The 19,526-nt window shown below is 64.6% G+C and overlaps 1 protein-coding gene across 1 annotated transcript; it reads left to right on the forward strand.

The window, feature by feature from the left end:
- The first annotated feature begins 514 nt into the window (after nucleotides 1-514).
- EIF2B4 (eukaryotic translation initiation factor 2B subunit delta) lies at nucleotides 515-19,112 on the forward strand. The gene is made up of 13 exons (XM_054023538.1): nucleotides 515-565; nucleotides 2,075-2,118; nucleotides 2,458-2,590; nucleotides 3,678-3,887; nucleotides 4,354-4,436; nucleotides 5,596-5,687; nucleotides 6,587-6,701; nucleotides 7,191-7,267; nucleotides 9,536-9,638; nucleotides 16,871-16,998; nucleotides 17,988-18,165; nucleotides 18,279-18,459; nucleotides 18,864-19,112. The coding sequence occupies exons 1-13, from the start codon at nucleotides 541-543 to the stop codon at nucleotides 19,061-19,063; spliced, it is 1,569 nt and encodes a 522-aa protein (XP_053879513.1). The 5' UTR covers nucleotides 515-540; the 3' UTR covers nucleotides 19,064-19,112.
- Nucleotides 19,113-19,526: the final 414 nt, after the last annotated feature.

Below are 19,526 nucleotides of genomic sequence, written 5' to 3' on the forward strand. Positions count from 1 at the left end.
CGGAGACCCAGCACTGGGCGCTCGTCTCCCCCCAGGGCGTGGGGCAGGCTGCAGGGGACAGGGGCCATGGGCCGTGCAGTCGCGGAGCAGCAAATCTGGCTGGGGGGCTTGTGGGTGAGATGGGAGCCACGCTCCAGACGGGTCCCGGGGCCAGGACAGGCCTTTAGCAGGGACAGACGGGCCGAAGCTTTCGCCATGAGCTCCTGACAGGGGGCCGGGAGTGGGGGGGTCACACCCCAGAACCCAGCAAGCCGGCGGGGGGGGGGTTACACCCCAGCGGGGGGGGGGGGGATTCACCCAGCCAGCCGGCGGGGGGGGGGTTACACCCCAGCGGGGGGGGGGGGATTCACCCAGCCAGCCGGCGGGGGGGGGGTTACACCCCAGCGGGGGGGGGGGGATTCACCCAGCCAGCCGGCGGGGGGGGGGTTACACCCCAGCGGGGGGGGGGGATTCACCCAGCCAGCCGGCGGGGGGGGGGGCGGTTCCCCCTCCGGCCGGGGGCGGCGCTGTGAGCGGCCGGGCCCGGCGCAGGCTGCAGCGATGGCGGAGCGGGGCGGGCGGAGCGGTGAGTGCGAGCGCCGGGCCGGGCCCCCCCCGCGGTATCGGCCCCCCCCGCACCCCCCCGCGTCACCCCCCCGCGGTATCGGCCCCCCCCCGAACCCCCCCCGTGTCACCCCTCGCGTCACCCCCCCGCGGTATCGGCCCCCCCGTGTCACCCCCCCCCGCGGTATCGGCCCCCCCGAACCCCCCCGTGTCACCCCCCCGCGGTATCGGCCCCCCCGAACCCCCCCGTGTCACCCCCCCCGCGGTATCGGCCCCCCCCGAACCCCCCCGTGTCACCCCCCCGCGGTATCGGCCCCCCCCGAACCCCCCCGTGTCACCCCCCCGCGGTATCGGCCCCCCCCGAACCCCCCCCGTGTCACCCCCCCCGCGGTATCGGCCCCCCCCGTGTCACCCCCCCGTGTCACCCCTCGCGTCACCACCCCGCGGTATCGGCCCCCCCCGAACCCCCCCGTGTCACCCCCCGTGTCACCCCCCCGCGGTATCGGCCCCCCCGAACCCCCCCCGTGTCACCCCCCCCGCGGTATCGGCCCCCCCCGAACCCCCCCGTGTCACCCCTCGCGTCACCACCCCGCGGTATCGGCCCCCCTCGAGCCCCCCCGCGGTATCGGCCCCCCCCGAACCCCCCCGCGTCACCCCCCCCGCGGTATCGGCCCCCCCGAACCCCCCGCGTCACCCCCCCCGCGGTATCGGCCCCCCTCGAGCCCCCCCTCGGTATCGGCCCCCCCGAACCCCCCCCGTGTCACCCCCCCGCGGTATCGGCCCCCCCGAACCCCCCGCGTCACCCCCCGTGTCACCCCCCCGCGGAATCGGCCCCCCCCGAACCCCCCCGTGTCACCCCCCCCGCGGTATCGGCCCCCCCCGAACCCCCCCGTGTCACCCCTCGCGTCACCACCCCGCGGTATCGGCCCCCCTCGAGCCCCCCCCTCGGTATCGGCCCCCCCCGAACCCCCCCGTGTCACCCCCCCGCGGTATCGGCCCCCCTCGAGCCCCCCCGCGGTATCGGCCCCCCCCGAACCCCCCCGCGTCACCCCCCCCGCGGTATCGGCCCCCCCCGAACCCCCCGCGTCACCCCCCCGCGGTATCGGCCCCCCTCGAGCCCCCCCGCGGTATCGGCCCCCCCGAACCCCCCCGTATCACCCCCCCGCGGTATCGGCCCCCCCGAACCCCCCCGCGTCACCCCCCCGTGGTATCGGCCCCCCCGAACCCCCCCGTGTCACCCCCCCGCGGTATCGGCCCCCCCGAACCCCCCGTGTCACCCCCCCCGAACCCCCCCGTGGTATCGGCCCCCCCGAACCCCCCCGTGTCACCCCCCGCGGTATCGGCCCCCCCGAACCCCCCGTGTCACCCCCCCCCGAACCCCCCCCGCGGTATCGGCTCCCCTCGAGCCCCCCCGTGTCACCCCCCCGAACCCCCCCGCGGTATCGGCCCCCCCGATATCGGCCCCCCCCCCGTGTCACCCCTCGCGGTATCGGCCCCCCGCCCCCCCTCACGCTCTGCCCTTCTGTTTCAGGGGCTGGTCCCCTGCCGAGCCGCGAGCCGCCCGCAGGCGGACAGGTGAGGGGCCGGGGGGGCTGGGCTGGGGGCTGCCCCCGTGGCTGCAGCAGGCAGGCTGTGGGGGGGGGGCTGGCTGCAGGAGGGGGGTTGGGGGGCCGGGCTGGGGGCTGCAGCAGGCGGGCTGGGGGGGGGGGCTGGCTGCAGGAGGGGGGTTGGGGGGCCGGGCTGGGGGCTGCAGCAGGCGGGCTGGGGGCTGCAGCAGGCGGGCTGTGGGGGGGGGGCTGGCTGCAGCGGGGGGTGGGGGGCCGGGCTGGGGGGCTGCCCCGTGGCTGCAGCAGGCAGGCGGGGGGGGGGGCTGGCTGCCCACGGGGGGCCGTGCTGACTCGGGGTCCCCCCCAGACCCAGGAGCTCTCCAAGGAGGAGAAGCTGCAGTTGCGGAAGGAGAAGAAGCAGCAGAAGAAGAAGCGGCGAGATGAGAAGGGGCCGCCAGCTGAGTCCTCCATCCCTGGGCACCCGCAGGCCCCGCCGCCAGGTACGGCTGGGGGGCTGCCCCTTCTCGGCGTGACCCCCTCTCACCGACCCCCAGGGCCGGGCTACGCCCCCGCCTGGGAACAGTCCCTGGGAGGGGCCTTCAGTGACCCTCACCCCCCCGGGGTCTCACTCTTCCCCCAGGGTGAGCCATGTGACCTCGCCACCTCCTGAGACTGGGCCCCTGGGCCTGCAGCCCCCCTGCCCCCCCCGGGAGCGCCGGGCAGCGAGTCTGGGACAGACCTGGGGGAGACGTGTACAATCTGGGGGAGCAGCACCCCCCCCCCCAGCGTCTGCGGGGACACCCAGCCAGCGCGGGCAGACAGGCGGGTGTATCCGCGGCCCGGTGCACGGCACAGGCAGCCCTGGGGGAGCCCAGAGAAGTGAAGGTCCCAGCGGAGTCCGTTCCGGGCAGCCGGCGCCCAGCTGCAGTGAGCCCTGTGGTTCAAGCTCTGTCTCCTTGGTCCGAGCCCCCACCCCCTGCCAGAGCCTTCAGCAGCCAACACTTATTCGCCCCCCCAATCCCCCCAGCCTGTTCTGAGCTGGGGATTGGTGTCCAGCTGCCCTGCGGAGAGGCGGGACGTCCCTCTCCCTCTGGGGTGTTGGGGATTGAATCTGCCACTGTCACCTGCAGAGCTGTGCTGGTGAGGGCCTGGGCAGCTGAGCGACACTCACCCCCGTCTCCCCCTGCCCTGAGAGCACACAGCCCCTTTCCACCCACTCAGTAACGACGCAGCACCGAGGGGAAACTGAGGCACACACAGGGCTCATAAAATATTACAAAAAATTCCCACTTTGTCCCAAGCCTTTGCTCATTTGCACGTGGTCCCTGGGTTACGAGCCCTCTGTCTGTCCATCCGGGTCCCACCTCTGATCGTCCCCTGGGCACACCCGACCAGCCATGGCACAGCAGGGCTACTGTCCCAATGCTACTGGTGGGGACTGGAGGCCCAGTGCCTGGCCAGTCTGTGGTGGAGCAGGGACATGACCCCCAGTCTCCTGAATCCTCATCGAGTGCTCTGGGCCGTGTGCTCCCTGGAGCATGGGGGTGCGGGAGGCTCCTGCACGCTGACCGGTCTCTCCTCTTGTAGGGGCTGAGCCCCCTGTGCCAGCCGCAGTGCCCAGCGAGGGCCTGGCCGGCACCGAGAAGCTGGTGGGGGGGAAGAGCAAGGCGGAGCTGCGAGCAGAGCGCCGGGCCAAGCAGGAGGCCGACCGCGCCCTGAAACAAACCAAGAAAGTGGAGTCGACCCCGGCAGCTGCGCCGGCCAAGCCCAGGCTGCCGCCCAGCGAGCCCCAGTCCAGTAAGGACAGAGCTGCCATGCCACAGCTGCTCCCCTCCTCGGCATTGTGGGTTCAAAGGGGTCAGGGCAGCACCCCCTGGGTGGGGCTGGGTGAGCCGGCGGAGGTCCGGGGCAGGGCCCCCTGGGTGGGGCTGGGTGAGCCGGCGGGAGTCCGGGGCAGCGCCCCCTGGGTGGGGCTGGGTGAGCTGGCGGGGGTCCGGGGCAACGCCCCCTGGGTGAGCCGGTGGGGGTCTGACTCCGCATCCCCTGGGTGGTGCCGCATCTTCCCGGTGCCCAGGTCGCTGTGATTGTGCTTTTGCCCTCATCCCCCACCCCCTTCCTGGGTCCCCAAGGTCTTTGTTGCCCCCGGCCCCTCTGGGGTGCTTGGGTCATGGTGGAGTGTGGTTGTGCCCCTCCCCCGGTGCCTGGGTGGCTCTGTGTTGGGGTCATGGCCCCCAGTTCAGCCCTTTCTCCTTGCTCCTGCCAGTGGTGAAGCGGGTGCCGGAGCACGTGCAGGTGGACGACCCAGCAGCACAGAGGAGACTGGCAAAGAAGCTGGAACGGCAGCAGGTAGAGGGTGCCCGGGCACTGCCACATGCCGAGGGACTCGTGGGGGGAAGGGCTGGGGAGAATGCCGTGTGCTCTCATCTCCGTGAAGGGGGACGCCCGAGATGCCAGGCTGGGGTGGGTGGGTGTAGTGGGCTAGAAGTCTGTGCCCAGCGGTGGTCAGGGGCAGCTGGGCGGGGCCCAACGGGGCAGGAGTTAGGGGCACAGGGGTATGGGACAGGCTGGGTGGCAGTGGAGGCAGGGCAGGTGAGTGGGGTGGCTGTGGGAACAGACAAGGTGTGTGGAGGCAGGTAGATCCTTCTGTCTCAGTGCGTTCTGTTATACCCAGGGGCTCTGCCCGCCCCCTCCCCGGCTGTGTTCGGCTGTGACCCAAACTAAGGGTCTCCCGTCACGCCAAGCAAGGGAACTCACTTATCTGCTTAGTAACAGTAACCTGCCTGTCCCCTTTGGGGCCCTGCCTCGCTGGTTCTGTTCGGCGGGGCCGTCATGACCTGTCGTAGCCCCGTCCCTGTTCTGTACCCAGATACCAGGGACGGTTCCTAGTAAGCCAAATGGCTGTGTTTGGCACTGCTCCCCAAAGGGTTAATCCTGGGCACCCTAAAACCTGGCCCCCCATTGTATAGGTCACATTGAACAGCACCTGGCCATGTAGGTTACTAAGCAGCATGTGAGATCAATCTGTATATGGATCCTGTACATACACTTTGGCCCTAATCGCTGGCTCACCTCCTGACGGGCAGGTTGGCTGTGCCAAGCGAGGGGGTGTCGGGGCTGTGTGCGGCAGGGCAGGGTAGGGGGCGTGCCATGGGCAGGGTGTGCCCGCTGGGGAGAGGGCAGGTGGCAGTGCCCAGCAGGGGTGAGGCCAGGGGTAGGGGTGGGCAGGCTGTGCCTGCTGGGGAGGGGGCAGGGGCAGGTGGCATTGCTCAGCAGTGGTGAGGCCAGGGGTGCAGGTGTGCCATGAGCAGGCTGGGTCTCGCAGAGGAGGGGGCAGGTGGCAGTGCCCAGCAGGGGTGAGGCGTGCCATGGGCAGGCTGGGTCTCGCAGAGGAGGGGGCAGGTGGCAGTGCCCAGCAGGGTGCAGGCGTGCCATGGGCAGGCTGGGTCTCGCAGAGGGCCTTTGCCGACCCGCACTGAAGCAGCATGCTCTGAAATTTCCATGCCAGGTTCCTCTGAGGCCAGACTATGGCGCCAAAGTCAGCCTCTTCTCCCACTTGCACCAGTACAGCCGGAAGGTGCCGCTGACCCAGCAGATGAGGTTTGTGCCCCTGGCCCTGAGGCTGGTGAAGACGTCGGCTGCAGCCTGCGCTCTGGGGTGGGCTGTGCCCAGGCAACTTGGCCTCCGTGTGTCCTTCCCGGATGTGGGGAAGCTGGCGAGCCCCGTCTGGGGCGACGCCCAGTTGCTGTGGGCTGCCCAGCTCTGGGTGCCCACCCCAGGGGCAGGTCTTGCTGCCCCGGTGGGGCGAAGGGTGAGCCCTCGCCAGCTGTGGGGGTTGGCTGGGACATCCCATTTCCTGCATGTGGGGAGGGTATGGGGTGTGGGGGGCCTACTGGCTGTGTGTGTGGGGGGGATAGAATGAAGGGGGCACCCAGTGTGTGTTGGAGGAGTATGGGGTGAGGGGGGCACCCTATGACGGTGTGTAAGGGTGTCTGGGGGACGGGGTAACCTGAGTGGTTAGGGGAGTATGTGACAAATAGGGAGCCCTGGCCTGGGACGAGTGTGGGGCAAAGGGTGATGCCCCAGGTGTGTGCGTGGTGGGGTGACCGGGATGCCCTGGGGGTGTGAGTGTGTGTGGGGATGCCAGGGATGCCTTGGGTGTATATGGGGGTGATGGGGATGCCCTAGGTGGGTGTGGGGGTGCCCTGGGTGGGTGTGTAAGTTACAGGGTGACAGGGATGTCCCGGGTGCACCTGGGGATTACGGGTGATGGGGGTGCCCTGGGAGGAGGTGACGGGGATACCCTGGATGTGTGTGGGGGGTGGCCTGGTTCATGAAGGGCACATGTGCCTCTCCCTGGCAGGTTGATCCCTTGGGGGCTCACCATGGAAGCTCTGGGGGGTGACCCAGCACTGGGGGCCGTAGGGTCCTTCCCCTTCTGCGCTGGTGTAGCCTCCCAGCTCCAAGGCCTCTCATCTGTGCCCTGCGTGTGTCCCCAGCATCCCTGCCACGGCGATCCATCCGGCCGTGGTGCGGCTCGGCCTGCAGTACTCCCAGGGACTGCTGAACGGCTCCAATGCACGCTGCCTCGCCCTGCTGCAAGTCTTCAGACAGGTACCGCTGACCCGCCTGCTGCGCCAGGCTGAGATGCTGCATCCTGCCTCAGCTTGGGGCCTGGGCCCGGGTCCCTCGCTCCCTCGGGCTGCGCCAGTCTGTCGTGTGCCAGCTCCCTGGGCCGGTGAGGCCAGGCCCTGCGTGGTGCCTGGGAGCAGCCTGGGAGCAGAACAGGTCGGGCTGCTGGTACCCACCCGCTGCAGAGCCTGACGAACTGCCCCGCCCCCCAGCGCTGTCGGTGCCCCCTGCCCCGCCCCCCAGCGCTGCCGGTGCCCCCTGCCCCGCCCCCCAGCGCTGCCGGTGCCCCCTGCCCCGCCCCCCAGCGCTGCCGGTGCCCCCTGCCCAGCCCCCCAGCGCTGCCGGTGCCCCCCAGCTGTCTGGAAGCCTTGTTCTCCCTCTCTGCCAATGCCCTCTGCAGCGACCGGCGAGGCAGGCTGGGATACCCTGTCCTGGTGCCAGGGTGTCATGGTCTTGCCCTGCTTTTTCCAGGTGATCCGGGATTACTCAACGCCGCCCAACGAGGAGCTCTCGCGAGACCTGGTGGCCAGGCTGAAGCCCTACATCAGGTGAGGCCGAGAGAGACGGGATGGCAGGATGTTCCAAGGGAGGGGCTCTTGGAGCTGCAGTTCATATGGGTACCGGGCCTGTGGTTCTCCCCCGGCCCCCCCGCCTGGGCTGCCCATCTCCGCCGGCGCTGCCGTTCTCCCCTGTGCCCCCAGCCTGGGCTGCCCATCTCCGCTGGCGCTGCCGTTCTCCCCCGTCCCTCCCAGTCCGGGCTGCCCATCTCCGCCGGCGCTGCCGTTCTCCCCCGTTCCCCCCGCCTGGGCTGCCCATCTCCGCCGGCGCTGCCGTTCTCCCCCGTTCCCCCCGCCTGGGCTGCCCATCTCCGCCGGCGCTGCCGTTCTCCCCCGTCCCCCCAGCCTGGGCTGCCCATCTCCGCCGGCGCTGCCGTTCTCCCCCGTCCCCCCCCGCCTGGGCTGCCCATCTCCGCCGGCGCTGCCGTTCTCCCCCGTCCCCCCCCGCCTGGGCTGCCCATCTCCGCCGGCGCTGCCGTTCTCCCCCGTCTCCCCAGCCTGGGCTGCCCATCTCCACTGGCGCTGCCTTTCTCCCTCGTCCCCCCAGCCTGGGCTGCCCATCTCCGCTGGCGCTGCCGTTCTCCCCAGTCCCTCCCACCTGGGCTGCCCATCTCCGCCGGCGCTGCCGTTCTCCCCCGTCCCCCCCGCCTGGGCTGCCCATCTCCGCTGGCGCTGCCGTTCTCCCCCGGCCCCCCCGCCTGGGCTGCCCATCTCCGCTGGCGCTGCCGTTCTCCCCCGTCCCCCCCCGCCTGGGCTGCCCATCTCCGCTGGCGCTGCCGTTCTCCCCCGTCCCCCCCGCCTGGGCTGCCCATCTCCGCTGGCGCTGCCGTTCTCCCCCGGCCCCCCCGCCTGGGCTGCCCATCTCCGCCGGCGCTGCCGTTCTCCCCCGTCCCCCCCCGCCTGGGCTGCCCATCTCCGCCGGCGCTGCCGTTCTCCCCCGGCCCCCCCGCCTGGGCTGCCCATCTCCGCCGGCGCTGCCGTTCTCCCCCGTTCCCCCAGCCTGGGCTGCCCATCTCCGCCGGCGCTGCCGTTCTCCCCAGTCCCTCCCACCTGGGCTGCCCATCTCCGCCGGCGCTGCCGTTCTCCCCCGTCCCCCCCGCCTGGGCTGCCCATCTCCGCTGGCGCTGCCGTTCTCCCCCGGCCCCCCCGCCTGGGCTGCCCATCTCCGCTGGCGCTGCCGTTCTCCCCCGTCCCCCCCCGCCTGGGCTGCCCATCTCCGCTGGCGCTGCCGTTCTCCCCCGTCCCCCCCGCCTGGGCTGCCCATCTCCGCTGGCGCTGCCGTTCTCCCCCGGCCCCCCCGCCTGGGCTGCCCATCTCCGCTGGCGCTGCCGTTCTCCCCCGTCCCCCCCCGCCTGGGCTGCCCATCTCCGCCGGCGCTGCCGTTCTCCCCCGGCCCCCCCGCCTGGGCTGCCCATCTCCGCTGGCGCTGCCGTTCTCCCCCGTTCCCCCAGCCTGGGCTGCCCATCTCCGCCGGCGCTGCCGTTCTCCCCCGGCCCCCCCGCCTGGGCTGCCCATCTCCGCCGGCGCTGCCGTTCTCCCCCGGCCCCCCCGCCTGGGCTGCCCATCTCCGCCGGCGCTGCCGTTCTCCCCCGTCCCCCCCGCCTGGGCTGCCCATCTCCGCTGGCGCTGCCGTTCTCCCCCGTCCCCCCCGCCTGGGCTGCCCATCTCCGCTGGCGCTGCCGTTCTCCCCCGGCCCCCCCGCCTGGGCTGCCCATCTCCGCTGGCGCTGCCGTTCTCCCCCGTCCCCCCCCGCCTGGGCTGCCCATCTCCGCCGGCGCTGCCGTTCTCCCCCGGCCCCCCCGCCTGGGCTGCCCATCTCCGCTGGCGCTGCCGTTCTCCCCCGTTCCCCCAGCCTGGGCTGCCCATCTCCGCCGGCGCTGCCGTTCTCCCCCGGCCCCCCCGCCTGGGCTGCCCATCTCCGCCGGCGCTGCCGTTCTCCCCCGTCCCCCCCCGCCTGGGCTGCCCATCTCCGCTGGCGCTGCCGTTCTCCCCCGTCCCCCCAGCCTGGGCTGCCCATCTCCGCCGGCGCTGCCGTTCTCCCCCGTGCCCCCAGCCTGGGCTGCTCATCTCCGCTGGCGCTGCCATTCCCGCTCCCCCCAGGCCTCGGCTGGGTGTTACTGGGCAGGGGTTTCTCTGCAGAAGCTGAAAAGTTGCTGATCCCCAGTAATGATCCCAGGTGCTCCCCCGCTCTGGGGATGCTCCCTGCCCCCTAGGCCTGGCTCCAGTCCGTGCCCCTCAGTGTTTGTCTCCTCTCTGCAGTTTCCTGAACCAGTGCCGGCCCCTCTCCGCCAGCATGGGCAACGCCATTAAGTACCTCAAGAAGGAGATCTCGGGCCTGTCCAGCAGCCTGAGAGAGGAGGAGGTGAGCAGGCGCCTGAGGGCAGGCCACGGGCTTGAGGCCGTTTCAGCTGCAGGAAGCCTGCAGAGGGGCCTGAGGGTTCACCAGGGCTACAGGAGGGGCCTGCCCAAGAGGCTGTAAAGACACTAGCTCGCTGTGTGGTGAAGCAGATCCTGCCAGGGATCAGAAACTGGTTAGGAGCCAGGACACAGCGTCCTGTCACCTTCCATCGCGGCTCGAGGTGCTGAACTAGATCTCGTTAGTGTATTTATTGATGAGGGAATCGGGGGAGCAGCGAAGGCGCAGAATGTGCAGGTGACGCTGAGTTATGTAGGGTCGTGAGGAACTGCAGGGTCCATCTGCATTGTACACTGCGTTCGCCCAGCCACCCCCCAGCACTGGTATGAACAGCACTGTAGCCGGGGAGGCTCTGCTGGGGGAGTACAGACACTCCTGCCCCCTGGTGGTAGCACCGGGGCACGTGCCCTACATGGCTCTGCTCGCCCATGCGGCACCCCCATTCACACTGATGTTCTTAGCATTGTAGTGTCCCACCGCTGGACTCTGACCCTGCTGCAGGGAGAGGCTCCAGCAGCGGGTGGGAGGCAGCAGGGAGAGGCAGCGGGGAAAGGCTCCGGCAGCTCCCCCAAGGAATTTTCCCCCAATGCACAAGTGGCAGGATGGATTTTGTTTTTTTCGCCTTCCTCTGAAGCATCAGAGACTGGGCACTGCAGGAGATGGGACACTACGCAGGGTGGCCCATCGGTCTGGGGTGGTGCAGAGAATCCTTTCTACATGCCTAGATGCTAGTCTTGTTCACAGGCTCAGGGTCAAACTGAAGGACAGATTCGGGGTTGGGAAGGAATTTTCCCCAGGTCAGATTGGCAGGGGCCCTGGGGATTTTTCATCTCCCTCTGCAGTGTGGGGCTTGGGTTGCCTGCTGGGATCACCTGGGCATGTCTCACCTGATCAGTTCCCTGCCATTGCGGGGGCCACAGCCCTGGAGGCACCTCGGTCTCTCCAGTTCTCTGCCTGTGGCCACAACTACTCAGTCTCCTGAGGGCTGAAGTGCTGCAGTTTAACTAATACCTTTGGGGTTTGTGTAGGGCTGGAGAAGTGGGGTTCCGGGTGGGTAAGGACTGCACTCGCGGTGTCTGATAGCAAGTGACACGTGGAATTGGGTGTGGAGCACTGGCGTGGAGGAAGGTTGCCTCTTCCACAGTGATGATCACTTTCTGGTGCCAGGGATTGTGATTTTATGGCATGAGAGTTCTTTGACAAGGGCTGTCTTGTACCCAGTGCCGCTCAGTGTTAACCTGTTCCGTGTGGTGAGAGACCCCAAGGTCTAGCCAGGACGTCCGGAGAGCTGGGCCATGGGGGCTGGGCCTTCACGTGGCACATATTGACATCAAAGTGGCTTTTGATTGGTTGCCAAGTCAGCAGCCCTCCCTCAGTTCCCTTGTGCCACTGTTGTGTTCGTTTAGATAGAGCAAATGGGCCAAAGGTGGTAACCGAACCCAGCCACCGTCCAACATTAAACAGTGTTAAACGAGGGGCAGGGGTTGGTACCCAGAGACCTCAGCCTGCCGAGGACCAGGGCAAACACCCCATTAAACAGCCTGTTCACCTGCTATTACAGAAAAGGACGACAAACAGTTAAAGCGTTTAAAATGTAAAGCAGTAAATCAGGCTTTTCTAACAACAGCATCCCGTGTTCCCTTGCCCTGTAGCTGGAGAGGGTTGTAGAAGGAAAATCCCCCAGCTGCTTGACCGTCTCCTAGACAGTATCAGCTGTCGTTATGGGAAAAAATGAAGAAGTGAGTTGAGATGAGCTGGAGCTGCTGCTGCTGTTAAAGTCAATCCCGCTTCATCCCAGGTGGTTGGAATTCAGCTGTGGCCGGTGGAGGTGGCGATGTCGTCCGGATCTCTCTCTCTCTGGCCTGTTCTGGTCAGGACGCCCAAAGCCCAGGGTCCCTGGAAATGATGGAGATAGCAGCCATGACGGTGCAGCTCACTTGAGTAGTCACCGTCTGTTCTTCCTCTCCATCCTTCTGTCCGTCTTCTCCCCACCTCCAAAGTCTCTTTAAGGACCCACATGGGGAGCAGTGGGGGAATAGCCCATCCCCTCGTTATTTTATTCACCAATTAGGCCTGATATCTGAATATATTAACTTCTGGCTCCACATCATCTGTTTCTAACCATTAGAATTTCAACACTTCTTGGATTGTATCAGCATGGCCTTCTGGTGTACGCTAATCCAGTCTCTCTCTGGTTCTCTTGCACCTGTTTATAACATTCTTTATTGAAAATGACTTGACCTACACTGTACATTTCTAAGCAGGCAAATGTTACAGGCCACCCATGGCAGCAATACGGAGCCTGGCGAGTGCCCGCCCGCTGACTTTCTCCTACCTTCAGACTCATCTTCTACATCCAGTTTGGTGACAAAATGCTTCTTCACCCCCCTCTTAGCTTCAGTTAATTCTCTCCTGTGGACGTTTTGCGCTGTCCGTCCCCCAGTGCAGTGGGATGCGGCGCATTGCACTGACCATGTGTTAGACTCTAAACCTGCAGGGTGTAAGCCAAGCCCCCTGTCGACAGGCATGGCCGATGCCTTTTCTGTCTGGGGCAGAGCCACATCCCCATTAGGCGCACAGGGGGTAAGGACTCGCAAGTCGAGGGAGGCGTGGCTGAAATGTGCGTCACTCAGACCTGGCGGAGACATCCACCTCCCTCCAAGGAGCCCACAGACTCATCCTCAGAGAGTGCCTTGTGAGCAGACTCACGCCTGGGCTCGAGCAGCATGAGGAAGGCAGGCAAGACAACTGTAGCAAAATCGGCACAGGGCACATCAACGCTGTTTGCCCCGGAACTATCAGCACCCCTGCTGCTGTCGCAGCACCAAGGCTAGTTACTGCTTTGGCACCGGTACCGGCAGAGCCTGCACCAGCTGCTCCAGCAGAGACACTATCATCACTGCAGCAGGCACGAGTGTAGGGCCAGGCAGAGACAGACACGACTCCAAGCACAGAGACATCGCCCCATCGGGAGGAAAGGGCAGGGTGCCGTTGTGCTCTGCCAAGGGAGCAGTGCTAAATCACTGACAGAGGCACCATGGAACGCCCTCACTGAACCATTGGGTTCCCTGCTGGGCAGCCATTGGCACAGAGCTGGAGCAGAGACATACCCTGTGGCACTGGCCGAGGAATACGTCTCGTCATCGTCACCAAACTGTGCCTTCTTCCCTGCACCAAGCAGAGACGCCTCCCCGCTTCTGTCTGACAGTGGCCCTGGAGGCGGTACCGAGGACCCCTCTCGTAGGAGGCCAGAGTGGTGTTGAGCTGTCCTATATACCATGCTACACTGGCTCTTTTTCCTTCCCTCATTCTTCTTAGCAGGCCCAAATATACCCGTCATGCCCAGCCCTGGTCCCACCCCTTACAACTTATGGTCATGTTCTGTCTTGGAGGGCCTTGAGTCTGGGGGCTTCGGTACCCCCTCATGGGAGGGGTAGGGAGTGAGGTTGTGTTTTGGGCAGGATCATCATTTCTTTGGCTTTTAGTGTTTCTTATGCCCCCCCCCCTTCCCCTTGCCTCTCCTGACCAGTTGCTTGACCTTGGCTTGGGAGAGGAGTCAGGTAGCCTTCAAGTGTATGCTCGTATATAAAACTCCCGCCACACCCAGCAACACTTCAACTCTCTTCCTTATCGTCTCACATTGTGCGGTAAATCCCATCTATAGTGGGCAGATGCTACACACTGTCTTTGTTCACACATGTTAGTAAGAATATAAAAGTATCAAAAATCAAACCCCAAAATTCTATCTCGGGCTAACAACCAGGCCTAGATACTAACAGTAATGTCTCACCCTCCTGGGCGTAGCGTTCACGGGGGCCATTGTCTACTCCAGCCAGAAAAGGCGTGCATGCCCAAGGGTGGGCTCCGGCACTACAGGGGCCAGGACAGCCATGTCTTGCAGCGCTAGCTGGCGTGTTAGCATGCATGCACAGGGAGTCTCTTGCAGGACGTCAGCTGCAGTCCCTCTGACTCTGGCTCAGGTCGGTCTCGTCTCCACCATGCCTTCCAATCGGGAGGGATGTGTCTGCTCCAGCATGTCACTGCAGAGCTGCAGGTGGTTGGGCCTCACACACCCTTTCCAGTCCCCTCGCCAGTGAAGACACTGATCACGGATGTGTGAGGCTGGGGGCTCACTTGGATCAGTTACAGATTCAGGGGACTTGGTCCCCGGCCGGCGTGGAGGGAATATCCTGGAGCTCAGGCTGGTCTGACGTTCCTACCTGTCTGCTGGAATTCAGCCCTGCAGAGCTTCCTGCATGACACACGCAGCATCGAAAAGGAGACGCCTGCTTCTCACACGTCTGGAGGCTGTCAGGGTCTGGACTCGATGCCGTCCAAACAAGGTGTCTCCGTTGGCCCTACCATCGCCCACGGCAGCCAGCAAGAACCGAGAGGGTTTCATGAGCAGTCAGCAGCCACGCATGGTCCCCGCACAGACCCATACTTTGCCTTGGGGGTTCCCCTAAGAGGCCCATTCGCCACCACAGACGATGCCGAAGGTCAGAACTTGGGCTCCCAAGAAGGGCTAAGCCCAGGATCGTCCCCGGAGCTCGTCCTCCTGCAGTAGAATGGAGCCTTCTGCACCCGATTCCCACGGTGATCTCCCACAGTCCGTCTCATTGCCCCGTTGGCCAAAGCAGTTGTGACTCACAGCCCTGTGACAAATGTCCGTCCAGCCGCCGATCCGGCTCCTGGAGCTCCATCCAGACCCGGGGTCGCTGCATCTGATGGCATGGCTGTGGGCTGACTCAGTGCCACGGGCAGGCACTGCTCCCTGGGGGCCTAGGAAATCCTACCTGAATGCAGGAAAATATCTGCCAGACTGACGGACTCCTCTAGGTGGAAGGTGGTCTCAATATGGCAGCCCAGCCCAGTTTGGTCTGACACCCAGCTTCAGTTCCAAAGATCCTGGACTCCCTGTTACACTGGAAGCAGGCTGGCTTTCGCTTCGCTCTGTTAACGCGCCTCTCGCAGCATTTCAGCTCGCCCCCCTGTGCGGTCGTGCCTGGTCTTTTCACACACCCCTCTCCCTAGTGTCGAGATTTTCAAGGAACTCCTGCCTCTGCCTGGGACCTCCTGAGAGTCATGGGGGAGCCTCGGTTCGAGCCGCTCTCAGGACGGTCCCTGCACCACCTCACTCTGAAGTCAGTCTTGCTAGTGGCTGTGACTTCAGGGACGTATTGCCGAGCCTCCCTATGGGACAAGGTGGTGCTGAGACCTCAGCTGACGTTCACTGCTGAGTTGGTCTCAGTTTTCCATCTGAATGGGCCAGTCCCTGCCAGACTTCTTCCCCGAGTCGCACTCGGTGCCAGGAGAAAAGAAACCACACGCGTGATGCATCCAGGGCTTTGCTTTGTTGTATTGACCAGACCAAACCATTCCGACCCCCCCATCCATTTGTTGCCAGAGCCCTGGACCAAGCCATCTCTTCACAGAGACTCTCGAAGTGGATCACACGCTGTACCTGGCAGCGTTACCAGCTGGCTGGTGCCTCCCCGCCGCCACACTCCTCCAGAGCCCCGGCAGCACTTCCGTCTGCTCCAGACATGTGCCAGTATCCGAGAACTGCAAGTAACCCGCTGACCTTGTCAAACCCAATGCCTGGGATTCACCAGCTAGGTCTGAGCCAGGGACTCCAGTCACGGCCAGCTGGAGCGCCTCATTCCCCGCCCTGAGGGACACTGCTGGCCAGTCACCAGCAGCGGGCTCCATGCTGACCTGTACTCGGAGAGACCGGTTACTTACCGGGCCGGAGCTGTGGTGCTTCGAGATGATGCAGTCTGTGTGGATCACGTGACCCACCCTCTGTCCGGTGGATTTCCTGCTGTTGGCTGATCGCGGATGAATACAGAGACTTGGGACTCAAGTTCAGGAGTATTCTGCCTCTGTCCCCCTCTGCCCGTATCCACTCCTCAACCTGGCTCCGGTCCCCCTCTCCTCCTATCTGCCCACCTCCTGCCCTGGATCCCGCCTCCTCCCCACCCTGTCCCCCATTTCACACAGCTCTGTGTTTGAATCAACTCTTCCTCTTTCTTCTGATGCAGGGAGCCGGGCAGGGAACATTCTGCCCCTGCAGTCAGGGCTGGCCCCAGTGCGGTGCTACAGGCGCGGTGCTGTGGGAGCCGGGCAGGGGACGTGGCAGGGAACATGTTGGCCCCAGTGCGGTGCTGTGGGAGCCGGGCAGGGGACGTGGCAGGGAACATGTTGGCCCCAGTGCGGTGCTGTGGGAGCCGGGCAGGGGACGTGGCAGGGAACATGTTGGCCCCAGTGCGGTGCTGTGGGAGCCGGGCAGGGGACGTGGCAGGGAACATGTTGGCCCCAGTGCGGTGCTGTGGGAGCCGGGCAGGGGACGTGGCAGGGAACATGTTGGCCCCAGTGCAGTGCTGTGGGAGCCGGGCAGGGAACATTCTGTCCCTGCAGTCAGGGCTGGCCCCGGTGCCCCAGCGCAGTTGTAGAGGGCTCTGTCCCCCTCAGTTGAGGTGTGATGGCAAAGGCCGATCCTCGCCTTGCTGTCTGTCGGAGTTGGAGCGTTAGCTCCTGTGGCCTGGCCAAATTCCAGCCTAGGTAATTTGTTTGGCTGAGCTAACCCCCTGCAGTTGTTTCGTAGAGGATCCTCCTTCCCCTGCTGTCTCATCTATTTTGCAGCATTTCTGTGTGGCTGTTACAGGTGCCCAGTTCCACCCTGGAGGGGACTGCACCTCCATATGGGTGGGGTGATGGAAGAGTGCTTTGGAGGCCTCGTAGCTGGAAGGTGCTACAGGAATGGCAGTCGCTCTGAGCCAGCCTATTCCCTGCAGGAGAGAGAGAGTAACCACCGCCCCCGGTTTCCTCTCCAGTCCTGTGGGGTGATGGGTCCTTTGGACTCAGGGTAAAGCCTGTGCCATGCAGTACATCCTGCCCCCTGCTCACGAGGATGGGTTGGGGGGAGGGGAGCTGCCCTGGCTGAATTGTGCAGCACAGACCTGTTCCCTTCCCTTACTCTCCCAGTGCGGAGGGGCTCTCCTAAACCATGTGCTGGGGGCCTGCGGCTGCAGGGCCCAGTCAGGGCGCCCTGGGTAGGCAGAATGGGAGTGCACGCTCCTACCAGGAGGGAGGAGCATGGCCAGCTGTGGGGTGAGCCGGAGGGAAGGATGTCAGGGCTCTCAGGCCGCAGAGTGACTGGCACTGCCTCTCCCCAGGCGAAGGGGAAACTGCAGGGCAGCATCGACGGATACGTGAGGGAGAAGATCCAGCTGGCAGCCGAAGCTATCTCCAAATATGCCTTCGAGAAGATCAGTGACGGTGATGTCATCCTGGTGTATGGATGGTATGGAGGAGGGTGCTTCCCTGTGTGGATGATCTGGCCCAGGGTGGAGGAGCTTATGTTCATTGTGGGCGAACTGGACAGTCCCAAACAAAAATACAGATACTCTGTATCTGTAGAGATTCAAAAGGCTAATTTCCCATGAGTAAAGTTGACTGGAAGGAAAATTTAGACAGAAAAATGTGAATGGAAATCAGGTGTTGTTTAAGAGAAATTCATGAGATGGCTAAAAATCCATGATTCCACAATCATAGAAGAGGACAATTGTGCCTAAAAGCCCAACCTGGATCAGTGGGGAAGTGAAGGCAGCAGTAAGAAATAAAAAAGCAATATATAACAAATGGGAAATAGATAGCAATTGATATAAACTAGAAGCTAAGAAGTGTAGAAAATTGATAAGGGAGGCTAAAGACCTCAGGGAACAATCCATGGCTGTCAGGACTAGGGACAATAAGGAGTTCAAATATATCAGGAACAAAAGAAATCCTAGCAATGGTGTAGGCCCATTACTAGATGGAGATTTTGGTAATATTGTTAATGATGTGGAAAAGGCAGAACTGTTCAATAAATATTTCTGTTCAGTATTTGGAATGAAGCAGGATGAGCTTTAGAGAGTTTGATCTGTTTAGTTCAGTAAGAAACGTGAGAGGTGACTGTGAGGGCTCTTCAGTCTAGTGCAGAAAGGCAGAACAAGAACCCATGGCTGGAAGCTGGAGCCCAACAAATCCAAACTAGAAAGAAGGCACAAAATTCTCACCAGGAGGGTGATGAACTCTTGGGACAAACTGCCAAGGGCGGGGGTGGAGTCTCCCTCTGTCGATGGTTTCAGATCCAGACTGGCTGCCATTCTGAGTGTGCGTTAGCCTAACCCACGTTATTGGGCTCAATGTCGGGGTAACTGGATGAGGTTCTCTGACCTGTGATATGCCAATTAGACTAGATGGTCCCTTCCCGCCTTAAGCTCTATGAATTCACTTGTGGTGTCCTGTCAGCTCCTCCTTAGTGAACCGCACACTGTGTGACGCCCATGACAACGGTCGTGCCTTCCGGGTGATCGTGGTGGACAGTCGGCCGCGGCTGGAGGGCCGGGACACACTACGCAGGCTGGTGCGCGAGGGCATCCGCTGCACCTACGTCATGATCACCGCCATCTCCTACGTTCTGCCCGAGGTGAGCGGGCAGCTGTGCTGAGGGCAGAGGGGAAGGGTGTTGCTGGGGTGATGGAGGCAGAGCCTGCCACAGCTGTAGATTGGTGCTAGTTGACGCGGTGCCCCCCCCTGCAGGTCTCCAAGGTGCTGCTGGGGGCTCATGCACTGCTGGCCAATGGCTCCGTCATGTCCCGGGTGGGGACGTCCCAGATCGCGCTGGTGTCCAAGGCCTACAACGTGCCTGTGCTGGTGTGCTGCGAGACCTACAAGTTCTGTGAGCGGGTGCAGACGGACTCCTTTGTCTCCAATGAGCTGGGTATGTGCCCTATGTCCTCCCGTGCCGTGGGCTCCACTCCCCTCAGAGCAGCCGCTGGCCAATGTATGGCACGTCCCAGCGCTGTGCCCTACTCTAGCCAGTCAGGGAAGTCATGGGGGGCAGGGAGGGGCTGTGCCAGGGCCAGCCAGCTCCTTTGGCTGGGGCGCTGTCCGAGTGCTAGCCAGTTCCTCCAGCCAGTCAGGGAAGTCATGGGGGGAAGGGGGGCTGTCCCGGTGCCAGGCAGCTCCTCTGGCTGGGGCGGGTGGGGTGGGGCTGTCCCAGGGCCAGCCAGTTCCTCTGGCCAGTCAGGGAAGTTATGGGGGGCTGTCCCAGTGCCGGCAGCTCCTCCTGGGGAGGGGGTGCAGGTATACATTAGTTTCTGACCCTGTAGCATGTCTCTATAGATGACCCCGATGACCTGATCGTGCCCGGGAAGGGAGGAGCCCAGCTGCGTGGCTGGAAGGAGAACTCGTCCCTGCGCCTTCTCAATCTGGTCTATGACGTGACCCCCCCCGAGCTGGTGGACCTGGTGATCACGGACTTGGGCATGATCCCGTGCACCTCGGTGCCTGTCGTCCTGCGTGTCAAGAACGTGGAGCAGTAGTGGGCGGGATGGGGGCTGCACGGACCCTCAATAAACCCTGCTGATCTCACGGCTGCCTGCTGGGACTGCATGATTGGGGAACAGGGCCAGAGCTGCACTGCATAGGCCCCCACCTGCTTCCAGGGGAACCAGCCCCTCTGCCCGCCCCCTGGGGAACCAGCCCTGCCCCATGGGTTCCTCTGAGGGTACCCAGCCCCCCTGCCTCTACCTGCCCGCAGGGGAACCAACCCCTCCTCCATGGGCTCTTCTCAGGGTACCCAGCCCCCCCACATACCCTCAGGGGAACCAGCCCCCCACCTGTCACCAGGGCAACCAGTCCTGCCCCCATGGGCTCTTCTCAGGGTACCCAGCCCCCCTGCCTCTACCTGCCCGCAGGGGAACCAACCCCTCCTCCATGGGCTCTTCTCAGGGTACCCAGCCCCCCCACATACCCTCATGGGAACCAGCCCCCCACCTGTCACCA

This window comes from Malaclemys terrapin, chromosome 3 (assembly GCF_027887155.1).
Source record: "Malaclemys terrapin pileata isolate rMalTer1 chromosome 3, rMalTer1.hap1, whole genome shotgun sequence".
NCBI lineage: Eukaryota > Metazoa > Chordata > Testudines > Emydidae > Malaclemys > Malaclemys terrapin.

Bases quoted from the DNA above. Each gene is read 5' to 3' on its own strand.
- EIF2B4 (XM_054023538.1), top strand. From the start codon at position 541: ATGGCGGAGCGGGGCGGGCGGAGCG. The intron at 566-2,074 runs GTGAGTGCGAGC...CTTCTGTTTCAG, and splicing joins GGAGCGGGGCGGGCGGAGCG to GGGCTGGTCCCCTGCCGAGC. The intron at 18,166-18,278 runs GTGAGCGGGCAG...CCCCCCCTGCAG, and splicing joins TCTCCTACGTTCTGCCCGAG to GTCTCCAAGGTGCTGCTGGG.